The 20,782-nt window shown below is 46.7% G+C and overlaps 1 protein-coding gene across 3 annotated transcripts in view; it reads left to right on the top strand.

Annotated features, from left to right (window-relative positions):
- Positions 1 to 20,782, top strand: part of BPTF (bromodomain PHD finger transcription factor) — a 1,660,779-nt gene that overhangs the window by 196,250 nt on the left and 1,443,747 nt on the right. For all 3 annotated transcript variants that reach the window (XM_086930929.1, XM_086930930.1, XM_086930928.1), the window contains exon 7: positions 16,303 to 16,490. In XM_086930929.1, the coding sequence (XP_086787055.1) occupies positions 16,303 to 16,490 (188 nt within the window). The remainder of the gene's footprint in view (positions 1 to 16,302; positions 16,491 to 20,782) is intronic.

Genomic DNA, 20,782 nt, shown 5'->3' with positions numbered 1-20,782 from the left:
ATCAGCTCTCTTTAATCCTTTCCAATACTGAGAAGGGTTGGAAATGTACTCCTGACAGAAGTAACATTTCTTTGAGGGCTGGGAAAAATGTGGTTAGAAGAAAAGTGAACTTGTAAACATTGAACAGATTTTCGCAGTGGCAAAACTACACATTCATAGCTCATGTGAAAGTGCAATTCACAAATATTTCCTAGAGTATGATTTCCTGGCCTACTTAAGCAAATTCATGTGAATTCATGAAAGATGTAAATCTGCATTAATGCAAGGACATCCATCATTGTGCACTTTTGTGGCTTTCTTTAACAATTGAGCTTTAACCAAGAACTTTTGTTTTAAATAAAATGCTATCTCATTCTATCGGCTGACTTCACTGTGTGTAACAGCATTCTGCTCTTTTACAAGAAGCATATCTGCACAAAAAGTAGTTTTGTTCAGTTCCAGGAACTACTGTGGCAATGTGGGCTTTTTGAGAACAAAAACAGTTGGCTGTCTAGGAAGAACGTGCTGGCAAACAGCACCACGCTCACCTGATAAGCAGAGATAGAGTAAGAAGCATAGTGCAGGCCAAGTGCGTGAGCAGAAAATTAAAATACACCCCACTTTGAACGAAAGTTCTTATGCTACCAAGCAAGTGAAGAAAGCCATTGCAACCCTCTTTAGAAAAGCTCTCGTCTTTCCCATCCAAGCATCTACCCATTCATCTTTTCATTCGCCCACTGATATCTACCATTTTACCTTTACATTGTCATCCATTCATTCTTTCATCCAATAGCCTTTCACCATTGTTTTTCCATCCAACCATCCACCCACCCATATCTAAACCTACCCAACCATCTCCAAACCTATACATCCATCTATTGCAGCCACCCACCCATCCTTTTTCTCACCCATCCACCACCCTTTCACTCATTCCACCCACCCTCCTTTTTATTCATCCATCCATTTATCCATCCTTCCGCCCACCCATCCATCCACCCTTCCACTCATCCATATTTTCTCTCACTAATCCATCCACCCTATAACCCATGCATCCACTCTTTCCTTCATCACATCAGTCGTCCATCCACCATACCGGTCACTCATCCATCCTTGAACCTATCCTTTCACTCATTCATTCATTCATCCATCCAGCCAGCCAGACACACCTACACTCACTCATCCAACCACCCTTTCACCCACACATCCATCCATCCTTTCACTCAATCACCTGCTCTTTCACATTACTTATCAGCCTTTGTCTGCTGAGTTGTAGACTGAAGAGGCACATTAAGGGCTGCACCCCCACTGTAACTGCTACAATGGGGGGGGGGGGGGTTCGTGACACCCTTCTCCAACCCTATCCTTCCATCTCCAAACCTATCCATCAAACTCATCCATTCCTCCTTCCATTCATTCATACCTCCCTCCATCCATCCTTTCACTCATACATCCACGCTTTAACCCCATCATCCTCTTTTTAACTCCGATATCCATCCACAGTTGCACTCATCTTCCATCCATTCTTTCACTCATCCATCCATCCATCCTTTCACCCCATCCATCCTCCTTTCAACTCATATATCCAGCCTCCCTTTCAGCCATCCCACCATCAATCTGTCCTTTTGCTCATCCATCCACCCTTTCAACCCCCTCCATCTACCCTTTCACTCATCAGCCTTTTCACTCCACTATCCACCCATCAATCTATCCATCCATCCGCTTATCCATCCAGCAACCTTTCCACCGAGCCACCCACTTATCCATCCATCCACTCACCTATCCTCCACCCACCCACCCACCTATCCACTCATCCTCCATCCACCCACTTATCCATCCATCCACACACCTATCCACCTATCCTCCATCCACCCACCTATCATCCATCCACCCAACCATCCACCTTCGTTCTTTCAGCCGTCAATCCACCATTTCATTCAGCCATCCATCCTTTCACTCATCCATCCTCGTTCACCCCATCCATTCATTTACCCTTGCGTTAATCCTTCTATCCTTTCACTCACCCATTCTTACATCAATCCTTGCATCTATCCATCCACCCTTTAACCCACTCACCCACCCTTTCACATTAATTAGCCTTTGTCTGTGAACCTGCAGATGAAAGACGCCTATCAAGAACCTCACAGCTGCAGTAGCTGCTACAACTGTGTGTTTACAGTGCACCCTGGAGAAGGCAAAAAGTGAGACGAAGTGCACGTACAGAAATAGGTGTGGGCCTGAGGCCTGCAAGAAAGCCCCATGGGGAAAGTAAGGAGATGTAATGTACGCGTAACATATGAGAGGCCAAGAGAAGGGGGTCAGGGCTGTCAGAGATGGCGGCGGAGGGGGGTTAGCAGGTATAGGCACCGGGTAAAACATAAGGTGTATAGGAAATACAAAGGGGAGGGGGAGCACAAGCTTCATGAGAAGGGAAAACAAGGTGCTTTACAGTAGTTCCTGGAGGTGAGGATGTGGAGGAATCTTGGGGCCGTAAGAGGCCCAAGGGTGAAGCACAGAATGAAAGGCAGGGATCACAAGTTCGTCAGAGCGGGGGCCAAGAGGCAGAAAAGGCAGTCTCCTACATGCCAGTGCTGCGGGTGTTCTGGAGCTGCAGAAGCTCGATGTTTGTCTCAGGCACAAAGTAAATGAAAGGACCAGGAGGGGGCCCACAAGCCACACGGGAGCCTGATACTGCTTTGGATGTACATGCTGGGGTCGGAGGTAGCTGCAACTTTGACCTTCGCTCCATCATGTTCTTCTGCTCAGGGGAAAGTGAAAGTGCAACCCCCAGCTTTTGCATTCGTCCTTTCAGTGCTAATAAACTGCTCTGAGCGACTTATTAACTGGATGTGAACAACAGAGTTCAACAGCTGTGTATCAAATTACTTTAGGACTTTCTACTTGTCCTTCGGACAAAACAGAAATTAAAACTTCTTGCCCTTGTAGAAAATCTAGATGTCTCGGGCGTCGGGAGATATGAATTCCCCACCCCTGGTATTGGTGGTATTTTTAGTGATGGTGCAGGCAGGGATGGGTAGAGTGTTTATGACCGGGCCACAGGCACCTGGGGCAGAGAGACAAACTCCGAGGACAGTAGTGGTCAGGGGTGGGGGATAGAGACATTGGTAGTGTTAAAGGAACAGAGACGCAAAGACGGGAGCGGGCATTGGGTTAGGGGCACGTATATGGGGAAGGGCTGGGTATGGACGAGGTCAGGACTGGGGAGCGGCACAGACATGAAGAAAGTCTGCATACACGCACGTCTACCCACGAACAGTAAACACCATGATGTCATTACTCACATAAATTGTGTGATACAGAACGCCTGTTGCCTCGCACACTAGAATAGGGACACAACGCCCTGCTTTCATGCAAACACCTTCCAAGCCCCCTGCACTGTTCGGTCCAGCCCCCTGCAAAGGAGGGGAGAGAGTCACTGCCAGTGAGGTTCAGTTCCGTGCGCACACAGTGCCTTCTGGCTGCTCACTGTACTACAGACTCATAATGTGTACCAGGAACAAACAACGCGCTCACTGTCTACAGAGGGCTCATCTCACTGTACAGGACTCCAAACCCGGAGTACACGTGTGCACATAAACTCAACACTATTATGCCTCACAGTGCAGAAAGCGCACCTCGCTCACCATGTAAGCCTTACTGTGCACAGGCTCACACTGTGAACCACGAGCACCCGAATACAACACTCTTGCTGTTTACAAGGCGCCCATCCCATCTCACTGCACAGGACGCCGTCCAGCAGTGCACGTTGCACTAAGTGCGCATACATTGTACTGGACAACAACACGCCTCAGTCACACTGCAGAGAGCACACCAACACTTTAGCGTTGGAGGCTCTCATAGTTGTCGGTATACCTGCAGAAGAGGGAAAAGAAACACAGCAGAACTGCTCTTGGAGTGGAGCTCGCCTCTCTTGAAGTCCCTTTCCGTACAGTTAAGTCTTTGTGGGGGTGGGGTCTTGACTGGACACAAGCAAGCCTAGGTGGGCGCAAGTGCCCCTGTACTTTCGGTATTGGTGGTGGGGTGCTCCTGGAGGGTCTAGTGTCTCGCCAGAGAAAATGGGCTGACTTCCTAGAGCCTCAGGAACCTCCTCCTGTCACGCTGCTCCTTCAGTGGGCCCGATGGCCAACAGCACAGGTTTCCAGACAGATGCATTTGCTGCCTGTTGATGCAGGGGGGATCGCTCCTCCATCCCAAGGGACATGCTGCTTGGTTGTTGAAGTATTTAGATGGTCTGCCACAACTTTGGGAGGTGTTCAGCCTTTGGACGAGTCGGGCTGGTCAAGTTTTCAGCAGCAGAGCAGGGTTTGGTGCCAAGTAGTGGCAAAGTCCTCAGTACTCGCTGTGACTGCTCTTCTTTGTCCTTCCTTTTGTGCCTATAGATGAATCTCAGTTCTTGGTGTCAAGAACACCACATACTACTGAATTTAGGGGTGTTTAGGGGAGAATGGGGTAGTAGCCAATGGGCTACTTACCTCTGGGATGACTACAACCCCTATATGATCTCTCCCTTGGGAGAGTTGCCATAAACCTGACCCAGAGTTCCTAGTTTCACTGAATCCAAGATGGTGAAACCTTTCGTTCATTGTTCACTACAGGTAGTCCACCTTAGGGGGGTGAACACACTTTCTGACTATCTAATTTTCCTATCTGCTCTGGTGCCAAATGGGCCCCAGGGCAAGGGGGGCATTCCCAGGTTTGGGGGGAAGCTGGGTTTGCATATCAAGGCTGCAGATGGTTTAAAGCCTATTGCCTTGATATGCTAAACTTTCTAGCCATTCTGTTGGAGGAGGTGTGATCCCTTCCTCTGGGACCGGCTTTGTTTCTGACCTCCGAGAGTGTACTTGCAGGGGGTCTGAAACTCATCTGTGGTGGTAGGCTGGGTAATGCCACTTAGCCAGCATACTAAGAGACCAATAGGATTCAGGGGCATGTCATAATACATCTATTACTGACATCAGTACAGATTTATTAAGATGAGGTGTTTAATACCAAACACCATTATATTCAGTGAAGCCATTATATTGCTGGGTAACATTTAATGACCAGTGCCCAACACGTATGCTTAAGGTGACTTCCGCATCACTTGCAATGTCGTGGCAATGGAACTAGACTTTCTCTTCCAGGGGATACTCATAAATAGTCATAAGCACTGAGTAGTCCCGCCCACATGCGTGGACCCTGGAGCAATAACAAATAATATGTATATACCTACATGATGCTGCATATAGAACAGTTGGAAAAAACTGGCGCCGTGCCGTTAGGACCGCCAGGAACCCCCAGGCTCCCATCATGCACCACAGGTGACCGTTGGGTCAGTTCTTTTTTCCGGCTCCTGTGAGGATCCTGGAGCATTGAGCTCGCCAGTTAGTGGTTTTTTATCACTAATTTTTGGTCTAAAGTTGAATTACTCGATGTCTTTAGTACTTGGCTTATTAAATCCGGTTATTTTTCTGATTTTTGTCTAGTTTTTCCTTTCATAATGCCGGCCTTATTTAACCACATCAGTGTTAAGGGAATTCCCCTCCTGTGCTGAAGAATCAGATTTACCATTGTTCATGACAAGGTCAGCTCGTCATAAGCACACGACCAGTGTACTGCATGACGAGCTGACCTTGTCATGAGCATGGAAGGGGTTAATTAGTGCCCGGCCTGTGGAAAAAAGCTGGCTAAATCTGACCCACACTCGGCCTGTATTGCTAGTCTACCTTCATCTCACAAGCCAGACCAGTGTTATTACTGCAGCAAGTTTTCAAAAAGAACACTTAGGGAGAAGATTAAACTGCACTCTATGCAGGAGAGACGAAAGGTGCAGCAAGTGGCAGAGAAGACCATCCCTCAAAGAAGCCCTCCTCAATCAAGGCTGGAGCGCAAAGAGAAAGGTGAGAGAAGAAAACACCGGTCTCACTCGCCGTCGCGGGACTGATCGACTTCCAAAATACATTTGTGCTCAAGTCAGCGTCGAAGTAGACGTTGAGGCATCCTTCGCCGTCGAAGCGAACAACTTCAGGTGAGCAGTCCCATCATAGGCCAAAGTTGACACCAACCCATAGGGCGGTCCAGGTCTGGCTCGCCTACGACGGCAGACTGCCTTGGCTCGACGTCGACACATCAATGTCAAAGCCCGCTGTCGAGAGTGTCCGTGGCGACGTCGAGAACACCACCGACTTTGAGAGTTTCACATGCATCGACGTCGAGCCGAACACTCAGGACCTAATCATCGGTCTCCGGCGACACGTCAGCACAGGCATTGGCCGTTGAGACGCATGATGTCGACGCATCCGTTACCGAGGAGGTCGGCGGCGGAGAGGAGATCGACGCTGAGACCTCGCTCGTCACCCTATGGAGTTAGGTCAGGAAGATCACGGTCCAGATCGACAGTGAGAAGTCACAGGTCTCCTCCTGCCAAGAGCCCTAGGGCGACATCGAGAGACCGCTCAACACTGAAGGACGTCTAGGTCCTGACCTCCAGGAGTGTCTCTTCCTTCCCGGGACTTCAGATAGTGCAAATCACTCCTGAAACCTTACCATTTCCGGCTCCAGCCCCTGCAACTAACATCTCCTTGAGATCAGTAAGAAATACAAGGCTCCTGAGCAGAACTCGCGTTTTCTGAGAGTTGACTCTTCTACGGACTTAAATATTGTGTCAGTGGCACAGAAGAACCAGACGGGAGCAACTCCATCTGCAGTACCCCCGAATAAAGACAGGAAAGATTCCATCGGAAAGACGATGTGCAACACCTCAGCATCCTATATGAAGGTACCCAGCACTTCGGCCTTACTGGGTCGGTACGACCGCTCTCTGTGGGACTCTCTCACGCTTCACAGAGAAGCTACCAAAGGAAGACAAGACAAGACAGGACTTCCTGGAGGTCCTCCATGAAGGGGGGTCTGGTGGCCAATCAGGTCATCTGTGCAGCTGCTGATGCCTCTGACTTAGGTACCCATGGATACTCACATGAGATTTGTGCCTGTCGCTCTGCTTGGCAGAGATTGATGTAATGCCAACATTCTGAACCTCTCTCACTGAATGAATTTGTTGAGAAGCCTGAGATCTAGTATAGGCCTAAACTCCTTGTTTGGACCTTTTTTTGGGACCAAAAAATATAGGGAGTAGATCTCCTAACGACGTTGGTGACATGGAACCTCCTCGATGGCCTCCTTTAGGAGTAGAGCGGATACCTCTTCTCTCAGAAGATTTATGCGATGCATGACAGTTTTTCGAGGAGGAATTGAACCTGATGGAGTACCCATTCTTCACAATATTGAGCACCTACTTGTCTAGTTTGATTTTGGTCCACTCTTCCAGATAGAAATGGTCACCCCCCACCGGAGTGGGTAACGGAGATAGGGGAAGCAAGCACTCACTACTTCTGTTGTTGCTTGGCAGCAGGTGTAGACTGTCTGGAGTTCCCTCCTCGTCCTCGTCCTCTACCAGGACGATGCTGGTTGGACTATGATCTTCCCTGATGTTGCTGGGAGGACCACTGAGGGGTTTGAACCGTCTGTTGGTATTTGTGTAGATCGTAGGGGCGGTAGCGTCGCCTGAAATCCTTCCTGTCCAGTTCGGTCTTCAACCTGGACATTTCGTCACCAGCATGAGAGCCGAAGAGCGATTTCCCATTGAAAGGAAGATTGAGGATTCGATGTTGAGCCTCTGGCTTCAAGCCCGTCAAATAATCCTGCACTTACATCAAGGGGACTGGATTTGTTCTATAGATCATCAAGATGCCTATTTCCACATCCCAATCTCTCGAAAGCATTGGAAGTTTCTAAGATTTCACATTCAGTCAGACCACTTCCAGTTCACAGTTTTGCCTTTCGGACTGAAGTCGCCCCTCGCACTTTCTCAAAGTTCATGGTAGTAGGAGCTGCATTCTTGAGGAGCAAACAAATTTTCGTCTACCCTTACCTCGATGACTGGCTTCTCATAAGTGCGTCTCCAACTCTTCTGCAACTACACCTTGCTTACTGCATTTAGCAACTGCATCAGCTGGGTCTGCATGTCAATTAAAAAACAATCCATCTTCTAAAAGAAGTTTAAACCCCCCCGAAAAAATCCATCCTCATTCCTACACAGATGATACATTACCTGGGCGCGACTGGACATGGTAAAAGCAAGAGCGTATCCTTCGGAGGAGGGACTATCATCCATTCTCCACAAGTGTCCGACCCTCTTGAAGAGACCTCATCCCATGACCCGACAGGTTTCATCTCTACTGGGGTCGATGGCCTTGTGCATTTTTCTGTTCCCAAATGCCAGACTTCATATGAGACCTCTGCAGCAAACTCTGGAGGATCAATGGTCTCAGATCTCCAATTGCTGGGAAGACACTGTACCAGAACTCTTATCTGTCCGGCTCTCCATCAGTTGGTGGACGCAGCAGTCTCATCTCTTGATAGGAACCCCCTTTCACAAGGAACTTCCCAAACACTATGGTGATGGACCCGTCCCTTCAGGGATGGGGCTCTCACATAGGGTCCCTGCTGATACAAGGACTGTGGTGAGACAGAGAACAGCTATACCACATAAACATGCTGGAGATCAGGGCGGGTCATTTGGCTCTCAAGGCATTTTATCCATCCACCAAATCGAATGCTCTGCTTGTTCAGACGGACAATTCAACAACGATGTATTACCTGAACACGCAGGGGGGCACGCACCAGGTCCAGACCCCTGTCTCTGGAAGCGCAAGCGATTTGGAAGTGGCTTCTAGCACAAGACATGAAGATCTCTGCAGTTCACCTACCAGGCGTCCTCAATGTCCAATCGGACGGCCTAAGCAGGCATTTCGCAGAAGTGCACGACTGGGTGGTAAAACAAAAAGTAGCAGGATGCACAAGTTATTTACCTTTGGTAACGATATATCTGTAAGGAACATTAGTTAGTGTTGGATTCCTTACCTCAGAATATCCCCAGGCGTCAGACTGGCTCCGGAAAGTTTTTGTCAGCCGTACCCCCACGCGTCGGTAAGCGTAGCCTTCGGCTCTGCTTCTGTCGTCGGCTTCCAGAATGACATCACAGACTTCAGGAGGCAAGTTAAATGGCATCCACTGTCACCGCTCAATCTCTACGCATGTAGGTGGAGGCTGGACAGGTTCGTGTGGAGGACCGTCCCCTGTTGCTGCGACAGAAGATCCTCCTGAAGAGGTAGTCTAATCAGGGGATCGATTGACAGACTGAGTAGCTCGGGATACCAGTACCTTCGTGCCCAATCCAGAGCCACAAGGATGACTTGGGCCCGGTCTCGCCTGATCATCTTCAGCACTCTGGGCAGAAGTGGTATAGGTGGAAAGGCATATAACAGACCGCAACTAGAGTGCCGCCTTGGAAATTCCGAAAAACACTACTGGGTTCGGGCTCCCAACAGTAAGGTCAAGCCACTGACCACTCGAAAACTTAACAATTGCCAATACTGTTCTCTTAACTTGTTCCTTTTTCAATACACATTTGATTGAAACTAAATGTAAATGTGAGATTTATACTTAACTCTGAGTTAATCATTTACTTTATTTTACTCTTTTTTGAACATTTGTTGGTTAAATTTCACCAAATTTGCATAATCGACATCTACAATACAAAACACATTACGTTAAAATACACCTTAATTTTGTACATATTCACAAAAATTCATTAATCCCAATCATTCACACATTCAACCATTTCTTCTTTCCTGCCTTTCACATCGGGCAGTCCATCACTTTGCCCTCCTTCTATCCGCCTCCGCATCCTTCCAAGGAGGAAAGAGGCTCCATCGTCTGGACCCAAAACATGCGCTCTCCTTCTACCTAGATCACGCTCGCCAGTTCCGTGTGGACGACCACCTCTTTGTTGGCTATGTGGGCGCGAAGAAGGGACGGGCGTTGCACAAACGAACCATCTCTCGGTGAGTCATGTTGTGCATCAAGATCTGTTACTCTTTGGCTAGGAAGGAGCCTCTTGTTGGGCTGAGGGCCCATTCCACTCGGGCCACGGCGGCTACTATTACCCTGGGTTGGGGGGAGTCCCCTTGCAGGACATCTGTCAGGCAGCTACGTGGGCCTCGCTGCACACGTTTGTTAGACACTACTGCCTGGACAGCTAAGTCCGGAGAGATGGCTTTTTCGGCCGTTCCGTTCTCCAGGACTTGGACTTTCTGGTGTGATCTTGTTCCGCAGACCCACCACCGCGGTTGGTATTGCTAAGGTATCTATTCTAAGGTAAGGAATCTTAACACTAACCTGTTTCTTTCAGATGCACAAGTTACTTACCTTCGGTAACCATATATCTGTAAGTAACAGTAGTTAGTGTTAGATTCCTTACCGCACCACCCACCCTCCCCGTTCTGCGGATCGATATCTAGGGTTAAGGTTTGAGGGCCCTAGTTTTATGGCAGCAGTGTCGGTCTCTGGCATTGCTCTGCGTTCCTGACGCGGAAAGCTATGTATAAGAACTGAAGTCAGCGCGCGAGGGTGGCGTCTAAGTACTCCAACGTCATCCCGTCGACCATGACGACTAACACGGAGCCGCAGACGACGCCTACAGACGCGCAGGGGTACTGCTACGCAAACCTTTCCGGATCCAGTTTGACGCCTGGGGATACTGTTTCTTACAGATATATCTTTACCGAAGGTAAGTAACCTGTGCATTAAGCTTATACCCAGAAACGACCCCAAAAGTCTGCACCAGGGATTAAATTTCAGGTATAGCGAGACAAGGGTTAGAAGTAGCGATCGCAACATCATCGGCATACGCCATTACAGAATATCGTTCTTGTTGTGCTATAAAAGGCAAGATCTTTCTACTTTGTTCTTACATAAGAATAAACTGATTAATATACAAAGCAAATAAAAGTGGGGAGCAAGGACTGCCTTGCCGTGTACCTCTAGAGATCGCGATGGTCTCTGAATAAAATCCCATTGAGCAAACTTTTGCAGAGGAAAGAAAATAAAGGGCCTTTAAAGCACATTTATAGTCGTGCAGCTTTCCCTACTGCAAGAGATTTAGGGCCAGATGTAGGTAGCCCTTTACCGATCGGAATCGGCCGAAAATACCGATTTTCTGCCGTTTCCGATCGGTAAAGGGCTATGGAGATGTAGGGGCACATATTCGGTAATTTTACCGAATCGTTATTATTACCGAATCGGTAAATTTACCGATTCGGTAATATTTACCGAATCTGTAAAATTACCGAAAATGCTATGCGGGTAGCCAATTTTCCATTGGCACATGCCTTTCAGAATCGGTATTTTACCATGGAATACAAATCCATGGTAAAATACCGATTCCTGTGTACATGCACATCTGTGCATGTACACATGTGCCATGTGACAGACAGACGTGCCCTTAGGGCATGTCTGTGTGCCACATTGCACACATGCCCGTTTTGGGGGTGCTAGAGGGTGTCAAAGTGACACCCCCTGCACCCTTGACAAATTCGGTATTTACCGATTCGGTAAATACCGAATCGGTATTTGAATTGAATCCTATGGGCTTCAAGGCCCAGAGGATTCAATAGCAAATACCGATTCGGTATTTACCGAATCGGTAAATACCGAATTTCAAGGTATCGGTAAAAAATCCAGATGTTGGTACCTACATCCCATTTACCGATTTTGAAATACCGAATCAGTGAAATTCGGTATTTCAAAATCGGTAAATGGGATTTACCTACATCTGGCCTTTACTGACTGCTCTAATTCTCCCAACGAGATTGGTTCCTCAAGTATTACAACAATTGGCCCCATAAAGAGGCTGGAAGTCCCATATCCATCAAAGATGGACCCCCAGTATCAATCTCTGTATATAACTCTGTATAAAATTCCTGAAACACTTTAAGAATCTCCTGGGGATCAGACACAATCACCCCAGCCTTATTTTGAATCCCCATTATTCTTTGTTTGGCCTCTTTTACTCCCAATTTCTGGGCTAGACATCTCCCCGTGGCGTCGCCATACTCATGACTTTCTTTTCTATAAGTTTGATATTTTATAGCGATCTCCTTACTCCATTCTAGGTTGATTTTAGCCTTACATCTCGCTAAATTATTCTGATGTGCTGTTATGTTATATCCTGCAGCTATCCCGTTAGCTAATTACTCTTCGTTGATCTTAAGCTCATCATATAACACCTGCAATGCCTGTTTCGTTAATTTACATTTTAAAAAAACAAAGCTCTGTGTTTTACCTCTAAATCCCACTTTGAATGTGTCCCATACAGTCCCCCAAGAGGCAGAGTGTCTATTAATTTGGAAGAATTCCTTTATCCACGCCTTCATGTGATCAATAAACTTTTCAGCCAACAAATTCTTCCTATCAAATGTAAACATTCTCGGGGCTACGCACCGAGCGAGCGCCGGGATTTCAGCTGCCACAGGTGCATGAGCCGAAGTCACCCTTGGGTATAAACAGATTTTCATCCCAGTAAACACTGATGTAGGTACAAAACAGTAATCCAGACGTACAAGCCTATTGTGGGGATATGAATAATACGTGTATCCTGGGTCATGCCTATACAGGCAACTCCACACATCCAGGGGTCCATGGTCAGTTAATAATTGAAATGAAGCCTACCTTTGTAGTTTTGCCCCCTATTTTGAAAATCTTCAGAAGTCAAATTTATATTAAGATCCCCACATAAAAATAGCGGAGTGGGCCATGTAGCAAGCTCCCCATTCAAATACTCCAATATTGGGGCTTCATCAAGGTTAGAGCCTTATATTGTACAGAGGGTAAATATAACTCCCCCTGTCCTACATTCCACAATAGCCCAACAACCGAACATATCTGCCAAAAGGCGCCCAGTAGCTTGGATAAAAGATTTTTCTAAAATTGCCACCTCCTCCTGTCGGACTTGACTGCCTAGAAGTTGATAAAACTGTATACACTAGTTCTGCTAACACCTTACGTTTTGCCCACAGGATATGCGTCTCCTACAGACACACTACATCACTCTGGATCACCCGAAGCTCTCTAGAAACCCTCTGCCTTTTATTGTAATTATTTAGCCCGCACACATTCAGTGTGCATATTCGAATGCCTAAATTTGACATAGACTCAAGATTGCCATACCTACAGGCTTATACACAAATCTTTTTAACTCTCTGTAAATTTCTTTGCTGCTATGAATCTTCCTTTTTCTTTTACTTTTACCCCTCCCACCCTCCTCCTTCCACTCTCCACCACTCCTCCCCTCCCCCCCAAAGAACCCCCACCAACCGCCTACCTCGAGGCTTTAGGACTGTTAGTCCTAGTGATGACATGCTCCCTACACCCAAAAGTGCCTCCCACACCGTGAGATCCCCCAACCATTGCACCAATGCACTAAAGAAAAAAGAAAAATAGTTTACGGCTCAGCAAGCAATAGATGGTAAACCATACTCCTGCTCTTCCCCCATAACATAACCTGCTGCAACAGCTGGGGGGTATACAACTTCATATGCGAGAATTATACTCCAATTTATACATGAGAACACAAGGAAAGACTATGGATTAAATAGAAATCATGTTAACCTAATCCCTCCTTATCCTTCTTTGAGGGTTTGCAAAAATTCTTTAGCCAGAATTTCAGAAGTGAAAAACCTTGTATTCCCTTTATACACGATTTTAAGTTTGGCTGGTTTTAGTAGGAAAGCTTTGGGCCCCTTGGTTTGAAATCATAAAATTAATTGATGTAGTTGCCAGGTTTTCTCTACTGTCTGATGGCAGTAATCTGGCCTAACAAAGAATTAGCCCCCCTTGCCTACTCTTTTTTTTTTTTTCAGGGAGGGTAAGTTCAGAAACGGCTTCTCGTGCCAAAAAGTTTTCAAATGAGATCAATATAGCCCTTGGTTTAGACACTTCTGCTGACTGGCCTGGTCGAGCCCGAACAGAAAAGGGTAAGCGATGAGCCCTCTGCACCTCTGCTTGCCAGTCCCATTGAGTTAATTCTGGAAGCGCCTCAGTAAACAATTCAACAATAAATTTAAGAGGATCCTGTCCTCAGCCCCCTCAGGAATTTGAAGGACTCGTAGATTGTTCCACTGAGCTCTATTCTCCAAATCAGTGAGTTTCCATAGCATATCGTCCTTTCCTGCATGTAAGTTCTCATTCAACGTCTTTTGCAAAGCTAATTCGTCCTCCAAACACGAAATACGCGCTTCTGCCTCAGTAATTCTTGAAGTAAACTCTGAGCATGTCTTAGCAAAACGTCTTACTGAATTTTGCAGTTTGCGACAGACTTTCTGTGTCCTCTGGCTTTCTAATCTTGTTTCCTCCCTATGAGTCATTATTGTTTGATATGAGACTCAAGGATATCTCTTCTGATGGCTCTACCATTCTTCGCACCACAGAGGAGTCTGGATGATTTAGAAAAATACAATACGAGATGGAGAACTTGGTTGTGGAATCCCGAAATTTCACTGGAAAAATCTATTGATTTGGCAGGGAGGATCTTCTGCGCAGCTAATCTTAAAAGTCAACATTATAGAATGTTATTTAATTTGTACCCAACACCTGTCAAAATGATGAAGTGGGGGGGCCAACATGATGGGAAATGTTTCCGCTGTGGAAAGGATAGTGCAGTCATTGTGCATGTGATTTTTGCATGTGCTTTTCTGGATCCTCTGATAGAATCTATAGAGAGGTATTTGTCAGAAATAACCGGGGTTGTGTTAAGATTTCTCACTATGATGTTGCTAGGTATCGGGGAGGATTACCGTCGGGGACAGTTATTATATAAATACCGTTATATAACTTTTATGGCCACGGCAGTTGCTCGATTGACAATTGCCTCACTGTGATTACAGCAAGAGGCCCCACCTTTTGAGGTGTGGCGGGAAAAGTTTCTAAATGTGTACAACATGGAATACAGTTTATATGCCGTCTAAGGATACAGGAAAAGAAAATTTGGGTTATTGATTTGGGGGGTCCTGAGGGATTATATGGCGGGGTAAGTAACTCTGTTATGTATAATAAAGTTTGTACTTCATGTTAATTATGTTGAGGGCCTTGGTCTGGATTGGGGCTTTTAAGGCGTAACGATGGATGTCTTGAAGTATGTTTTCTGTTATGTATTATTTATCATGCTGATATGGAATTGTAATAAAAAAAAAAACTTTGCCCCCACATTATCCGATTGAGCTCACCTCAACCTATAAGAGGCCCAGATGTGGGAAACCCAATGATAAAGCATACCACAGTTTGTGGGTGAGGGCCTTGCTTTTCCCAGTATTCCATCCTCCTTGGTATTAGTGGGTAGATATTTATAATAGCTCTAGCTTTTCTCATTTGTGATTATTAGCGGTTGGTGTCAAGAACAGTATTTGCGAACCAAGAGGGTGTCCGATTCAGTATCCACATGTGTGACAATCGATACTCCTGAGTATTGGAGGTTCACAATACTATTGATGGAAGAATTAGGGTAATTGATATTTGAATTTGATGTTTGGGTGCACAGAGTTGAACTTGAAGAGTGTTTTCGAATTTCGATAAATTATTGATTTGTATAGCTTGGTACAGAATTAGATTATTGAATTTTTGAACAAATGTTTTGAGAATTCACTTGTGATGAAGAAGCCTTTGTAGGCGAGATGTATTGGACCTGGAATGAACCCAAATGTGGCATCTCATTGAACTGAATAAAATACTGAACGTTAACATGAATGAGACCGCTTGATGAATTGGTGTCAATATGATGAGTGGAACGGATTTATTAGCATTATATATTGATTGAATTCCAGTACATTTGGATACTCTGCAGATGAATCAGAAGAAAATCAGTGAATGTCTGGGTGTCAGAACTACTGTTTTTTCAGCACAGTACGACCTATCTTTCTCTGTGTGGTGAAGCTCATTCCCCACCATACCCTGAAAACATCCAGCTTACTTTTCTCTTTCCTCCTATCCATCCCCAGTACACTCGCTCTCTCTCACCCTTCCTCCTCCGATTAGACATCATTATCATCATACATAGAGGAGAGGTTCCAAAATTCAGCTTTGTTTAATGGAAGAGCCAGATGACAGTTCCTCCATAAGTGGTCTGTGCATTACTTGTGCACTCTACTGCATCAAGTTGTGAAGTGTATCTGGTCCCTGTGAGACCTGTATACTTGGATGGAACTGAATATGTAAATGGGTGTTTTTTTTTCAAAAACTTTGCAGTGTGATCTGACCAGCTTATGCATACACTCTTATGCCATTTGTATTTTTTATTACGCCTTGGAATCTAGCATCTCAGCTTTCCCAACTAGAACCTCATCCAATTTGGAATCTGGAGTCTGCAGATATGAAGCAACTGTTAATGTCCCACCTGGTAATCATTGCAAGCAACTTGTTTTTTTGTGCTTTTAGGTGATTTTAAGCTGGAGAAAAGTAGCAGTGAATTTGATGATTCTCCCGGCCTAGAGAAAGGGACTCCTGGATCAACCCGAATGGTCACAAGGTTACGAAATCCTGAAAGCAAACTGAGTCAGCTGAAAAGTCAACAAGTTGCTGCAGCTGTTCATGAAGCCAATAGGTATTATAAAGATGGCAAAGAGGTTAGTTTTGTTCCATTTTACATAAAATGTATTGTTAGTCCTACAAGAGATGACCCTTTCTCAACACTATGTAATTGTGACCTTTATTGTAGCAAACAGCCAGAAAATGTTTTCTGGTCACTCTTGGAATTATACACGTGCATAGTTTCCGTTTAACATTTATGTTTAACTTTTGTTATATATTACATGAGATGTTCTCATCTAGGGATAAAGGTATTTTGATTAAATGACACTGTTCTGGTGGTATAATAAATCTGTGAATAGGTATACAGATTGAATGATTTCCAAAACAAAATATATGGATCTAATGGGAAAAGTGACATATGTTGTGTACTTTATAATATTAAGAAAGAAAATGTCATCCATAGATGGGAACCTTTCTTATAATATAGCTAGTCAGCAAATGGTTTCAATTGGTTGCTGGGCAGTTGCTGTTGTTATTGTACTTTAGTTAAACCGTAGTCATGACTTACCTGTTAAAGCTAAAATAACTATAGCATATGACTACTATCCGATCTTGCTATTGAATATTATACTGTACCCAATATTATGTTTAGTCACCCTCTTGTTGCCCTCACCCCCTGCTCCTGTGAAGCGCTCTGATATCTGCAAAGATCTTGTTCGCGCTATATAAAACTCTGAATAAATAAATAAATAAATATTGTCACGTCTGGATTCATATAAACTTCAGAGGTTTCATGTATTCTTGGCAAATACCTGCATTACTTTTCTTTAAATTTCACCACATTTTAATTCAGGGCTTCACTTAGGTCAACTGTTGAGATTGTGGGAGGATAGTCCGTTTTATGGAAGTGAGGTAGGGATTATGGAGTGACTTGTCTTCAAGAAAATTCTTGCATGCAAGATTCCCATACCTAGCTATGGATAGCCAGTGCCTACTTCTTAATGAATTTTCCATTCCTCTCTTGTCTGAATCCATGGTATATGAGCAAGGGTTGGCAGCGTTCATAGCTCTATCCGAGTATCATTATTTTGGAATGTGCCTGCGATGAAGCTTTTGACCTAAATCTTTTCTTGGCGTGATTTTGGCACAATAAATGTATCATTTTCCATCCGGAAACGTGGCTAAAGGAGCATTTTGAGTTTGATAGATTTATATTGTTAAACAGTCATACTATCAGTAAAAATTGTAGCAGGCCTTTTGGTTGTTTAGTTATTTGAGTTTTCAAAGAAACTTAATGTTAAAGCAATAAAGTGAACTACATAGTATCCATGGCTTCCTGCAGTCCGTATAGATTTGTGTAGCAGTTGGTATATTCACAGACAATTCATTGTTAAAATATGATTTATCAGAAAGGTTCTTATGATAACTTTGAAGAGGACTATTTGCTTTGGTTAGTTATATTTGAGGGACCACTGGTTTCTAGATGGCAAATTCAGACTTAAATTTGCCAACTTAATTAAGCTTTTAGTATTCTTTTCAAGTTTTGTCTTTCTTATTCCCCTTCTAAATTTGAATGAATATGGGGGGTTCACTATGGATCAGCTAGCTGTGCCCACATTGGGCATGGTAAACTTCCTGTTAACTACACTTGTATCTCTAGGTTTATCTTTATTTCATAAGCTATTTACTGTTAAGAATGACCTTAGTGGGGGGGCGTGGCTGTGCAGGCGATCGCAATGGCCGCCTGATTGTAGAGCTCCGCCGGACGGGCTGGAAAAAGGCGACATTCACATGTGATCCGACGATGCCTGGGGTCGAAAAATGCCTGCTTCTGTCCCCGGAGGCCGTGGTGTGCTGATGGCTGCTGCCTGAGACCGGGGGACAGCGTGGACGCTGAGGATCGCGGAGGGGCGGTGGGGCCTGTCGGGTCCCGCCGGACGTGAGCCCTATCGCGCCTGGTGAGTCTCCCTCGGGTTCCCACGTCCCCCCCCCTTGGCATTCGGGCCGCTGTTGTGCCCTCCCCGGTCCGTTACTGGTCCCGGGTGGGCTCCTTTGGTGGGGGTTTTTGGCCCCCGGTGCTGATCCAGTCCTTCGGCCTGGTCCGGCCTCGGGAGCCGGGGCCTCGATTTTTTGGGCCTGCCTGGGCTGGGTGGTGACGGGCGGGGACGACGGGCGGCTGGCCCTGGGTGCGGTCGGGGGTGGCGGGGGGCGCACGGGGGGGGGGTCTCTCGGGGGTCTCTCAGGCGGCCCCGCGTATCTCCGTCTAGTGGGGGCTCCGCATTCTCGCCCCCACCGCTGTGCTTCACCATCGACACACGCATGTCCCCAGCGCTGCCCACACCTTTGCTCCTAATATCGATCCCTCATCCTCACGAACGGCTGGAGGCAGGATGGGCCCACCGGCTACAACGCGACGGAAGGACCCCACGCAGAAGAAGCTCAGCTTCGATAAACCCCCCATCTGCTCGGCCGACAATCAGCCTGCCAGACCTGCTGCTTCGGCTAGCCCTGCGCCATCGGCGGACATGGCGGGTATGGTGGCTGAGATGCTTGGCAAGATGCGAGCGGGTTCAAAGCCATTGACTCCCGCTTTGACGCCCTTGATCAGAAGATGGCCGAGATGAGCGCGAAAATCCAGTCCCACAATAGGCGTCTGGGTGTGGCTGAATCCCGAGTCTCTGACCTGGAGGATGGCGCTGCTCCCATCCTGAAAAGACTGGAGCGGGTGGAGAAGATCCTTAAGGAGGTGGCCATTAAGAACGAGGATTTGGAAGCGCGTAGTAGGTGCAATAACATTCGCATTATTGGTGTGGCGGAGACGACGGCCACTGGCCGCTTTGACACTTTTGTGGAACAGCTCCTGATTGACTTGTTCGGCAGAGACACTTTCACAGCTGGCTTTGTGGTGGAACAGGCACATAGATCCTTGGTCCTCGGCCCGCCCCAGGGCTGCCACCTCGCCCCATCATTGCCAGACTCATGAACTTTAGGGACAGGGATGCTGCCCTGAATGCCGCTCGTGAGGCGGGCGAAGTGAAATGGCAGGGTGGGGTGCTTTCTTTCTTTCCAGATTTCACGATGATGGTGCAGGATGCCCGTCGCAAATCCACTGGCGCCAAGGCCTCGCTGCGTAAACTGGGACGGCGCTATGGCATGCTGTACCCTGCCAGACTGAGGGTAGACGTCGATGGCAGGTTCCACATATTTGACTCTCCCACCGAGGCACAAGAGTTCTGCCTAGCCTATAAAAATAGAGGGTCACGGTCCTCGGACAAAGCGCAGCAATCCCCACCGGACATGAACTCGCAGGCTAGCGCCGACCTTTTTGCTGAGAGCGGACAGGGCTGACTCCTGTCTCCCCTTCTCTAGGCCACTCACTAATGCACTGCACTGTTAACTACTTGAATCTCCTGGCAGGGCTCTTACACGCTGATACGATTTGAATGTCGACCTGAATGTTACGTCTGCCCGGCGGAGCGTTGCCTCCCCCCATGGCGCAAGCCGCTTGGTGCTCTTTTCTGAGAATGTTTCTTTTTTGCAGGACTTGCATTGGACTCCTGCTTCTTTATACTGCTGTTGGTATTGTTTTTTGGGCTGGGTGGTGCCTCCGGGGGGTTCACGTGAGGCTGGGTGGTGGGTGGGTGGGGGGGGTTGTTTCATGCATTAGTTGGAATGTTCCTGTGCATGCTTTGTTTTTCGTTCTGAGAGATGCCTTTTTGCAGGGGGGCAGCGGCGGATACACACAAGATTGTTCACTGATGTCCTGTACGGTTTTGCATGGCTAGAGTAGGTCAGCAGCCCGGTCCTTCCAGACTGGTTCTGATGTCGTGGAATGTTCGGGGACTCAACGACACTAGAAAAAGGAAGCAAGTCCTGAACTATGCAGCTCGACATGGGGTGGATGTGTTGTTCCTCCAGGAGACACACCTGGGGCAGGCTGATTCCGCTATGGTTGCCAAAGGCTGGGGCGCGCACAGGTTCTTCGCTAACTACAGTAGGTATGCGCGAGGGGTAGCCATTTTGGTGCACCGGCGGGTCCCCTTTGTACACTCTGATAGCGTTCTTGATATGTAGTGGTCACTGGGACGCTTCTCGGCTTTAAGATTACTTTTGTTGGAGTGTATGGGCCCAACACCGACTACCCTGCCATGCTCCAGGGTCTCCATGACGTTTTGCTACGCATCGACACTGACATGTTGGTGGTGGGTGGGGATTTTAATTTGTTGATGGACCCTGCACGGGATAGCACCTCTACATCGCCGGATTGCAAACCTCGCTCTCGTGCTGTGCTCTCACCCATGTGTGCACACTATCCCCTTATTGATGTCGAAGCCTGGCTTCACCCCCACTCGCCCGCTTACACACATCATTCTGGATATCATAATAC

The sequence above is a fragment of the Lissotriton vulgaris genome, chromosome 7, assembly GCF_964263255.1.
Source record: "Lissotriton vulgaris chromosome 7, aLisVul1.2, whole genome shotgun sequence".
Classification (NCBI taxonomy): domain Eukaryota; kingdom Metazoa; phylum Chordata; class Amphibia; order Caudata; family Salamandridae; genus Lissotriton; species Lissotriton vulgaris.
This window is presented reverse-complemented; position numbering and strand designations above follow the sequence as displayed.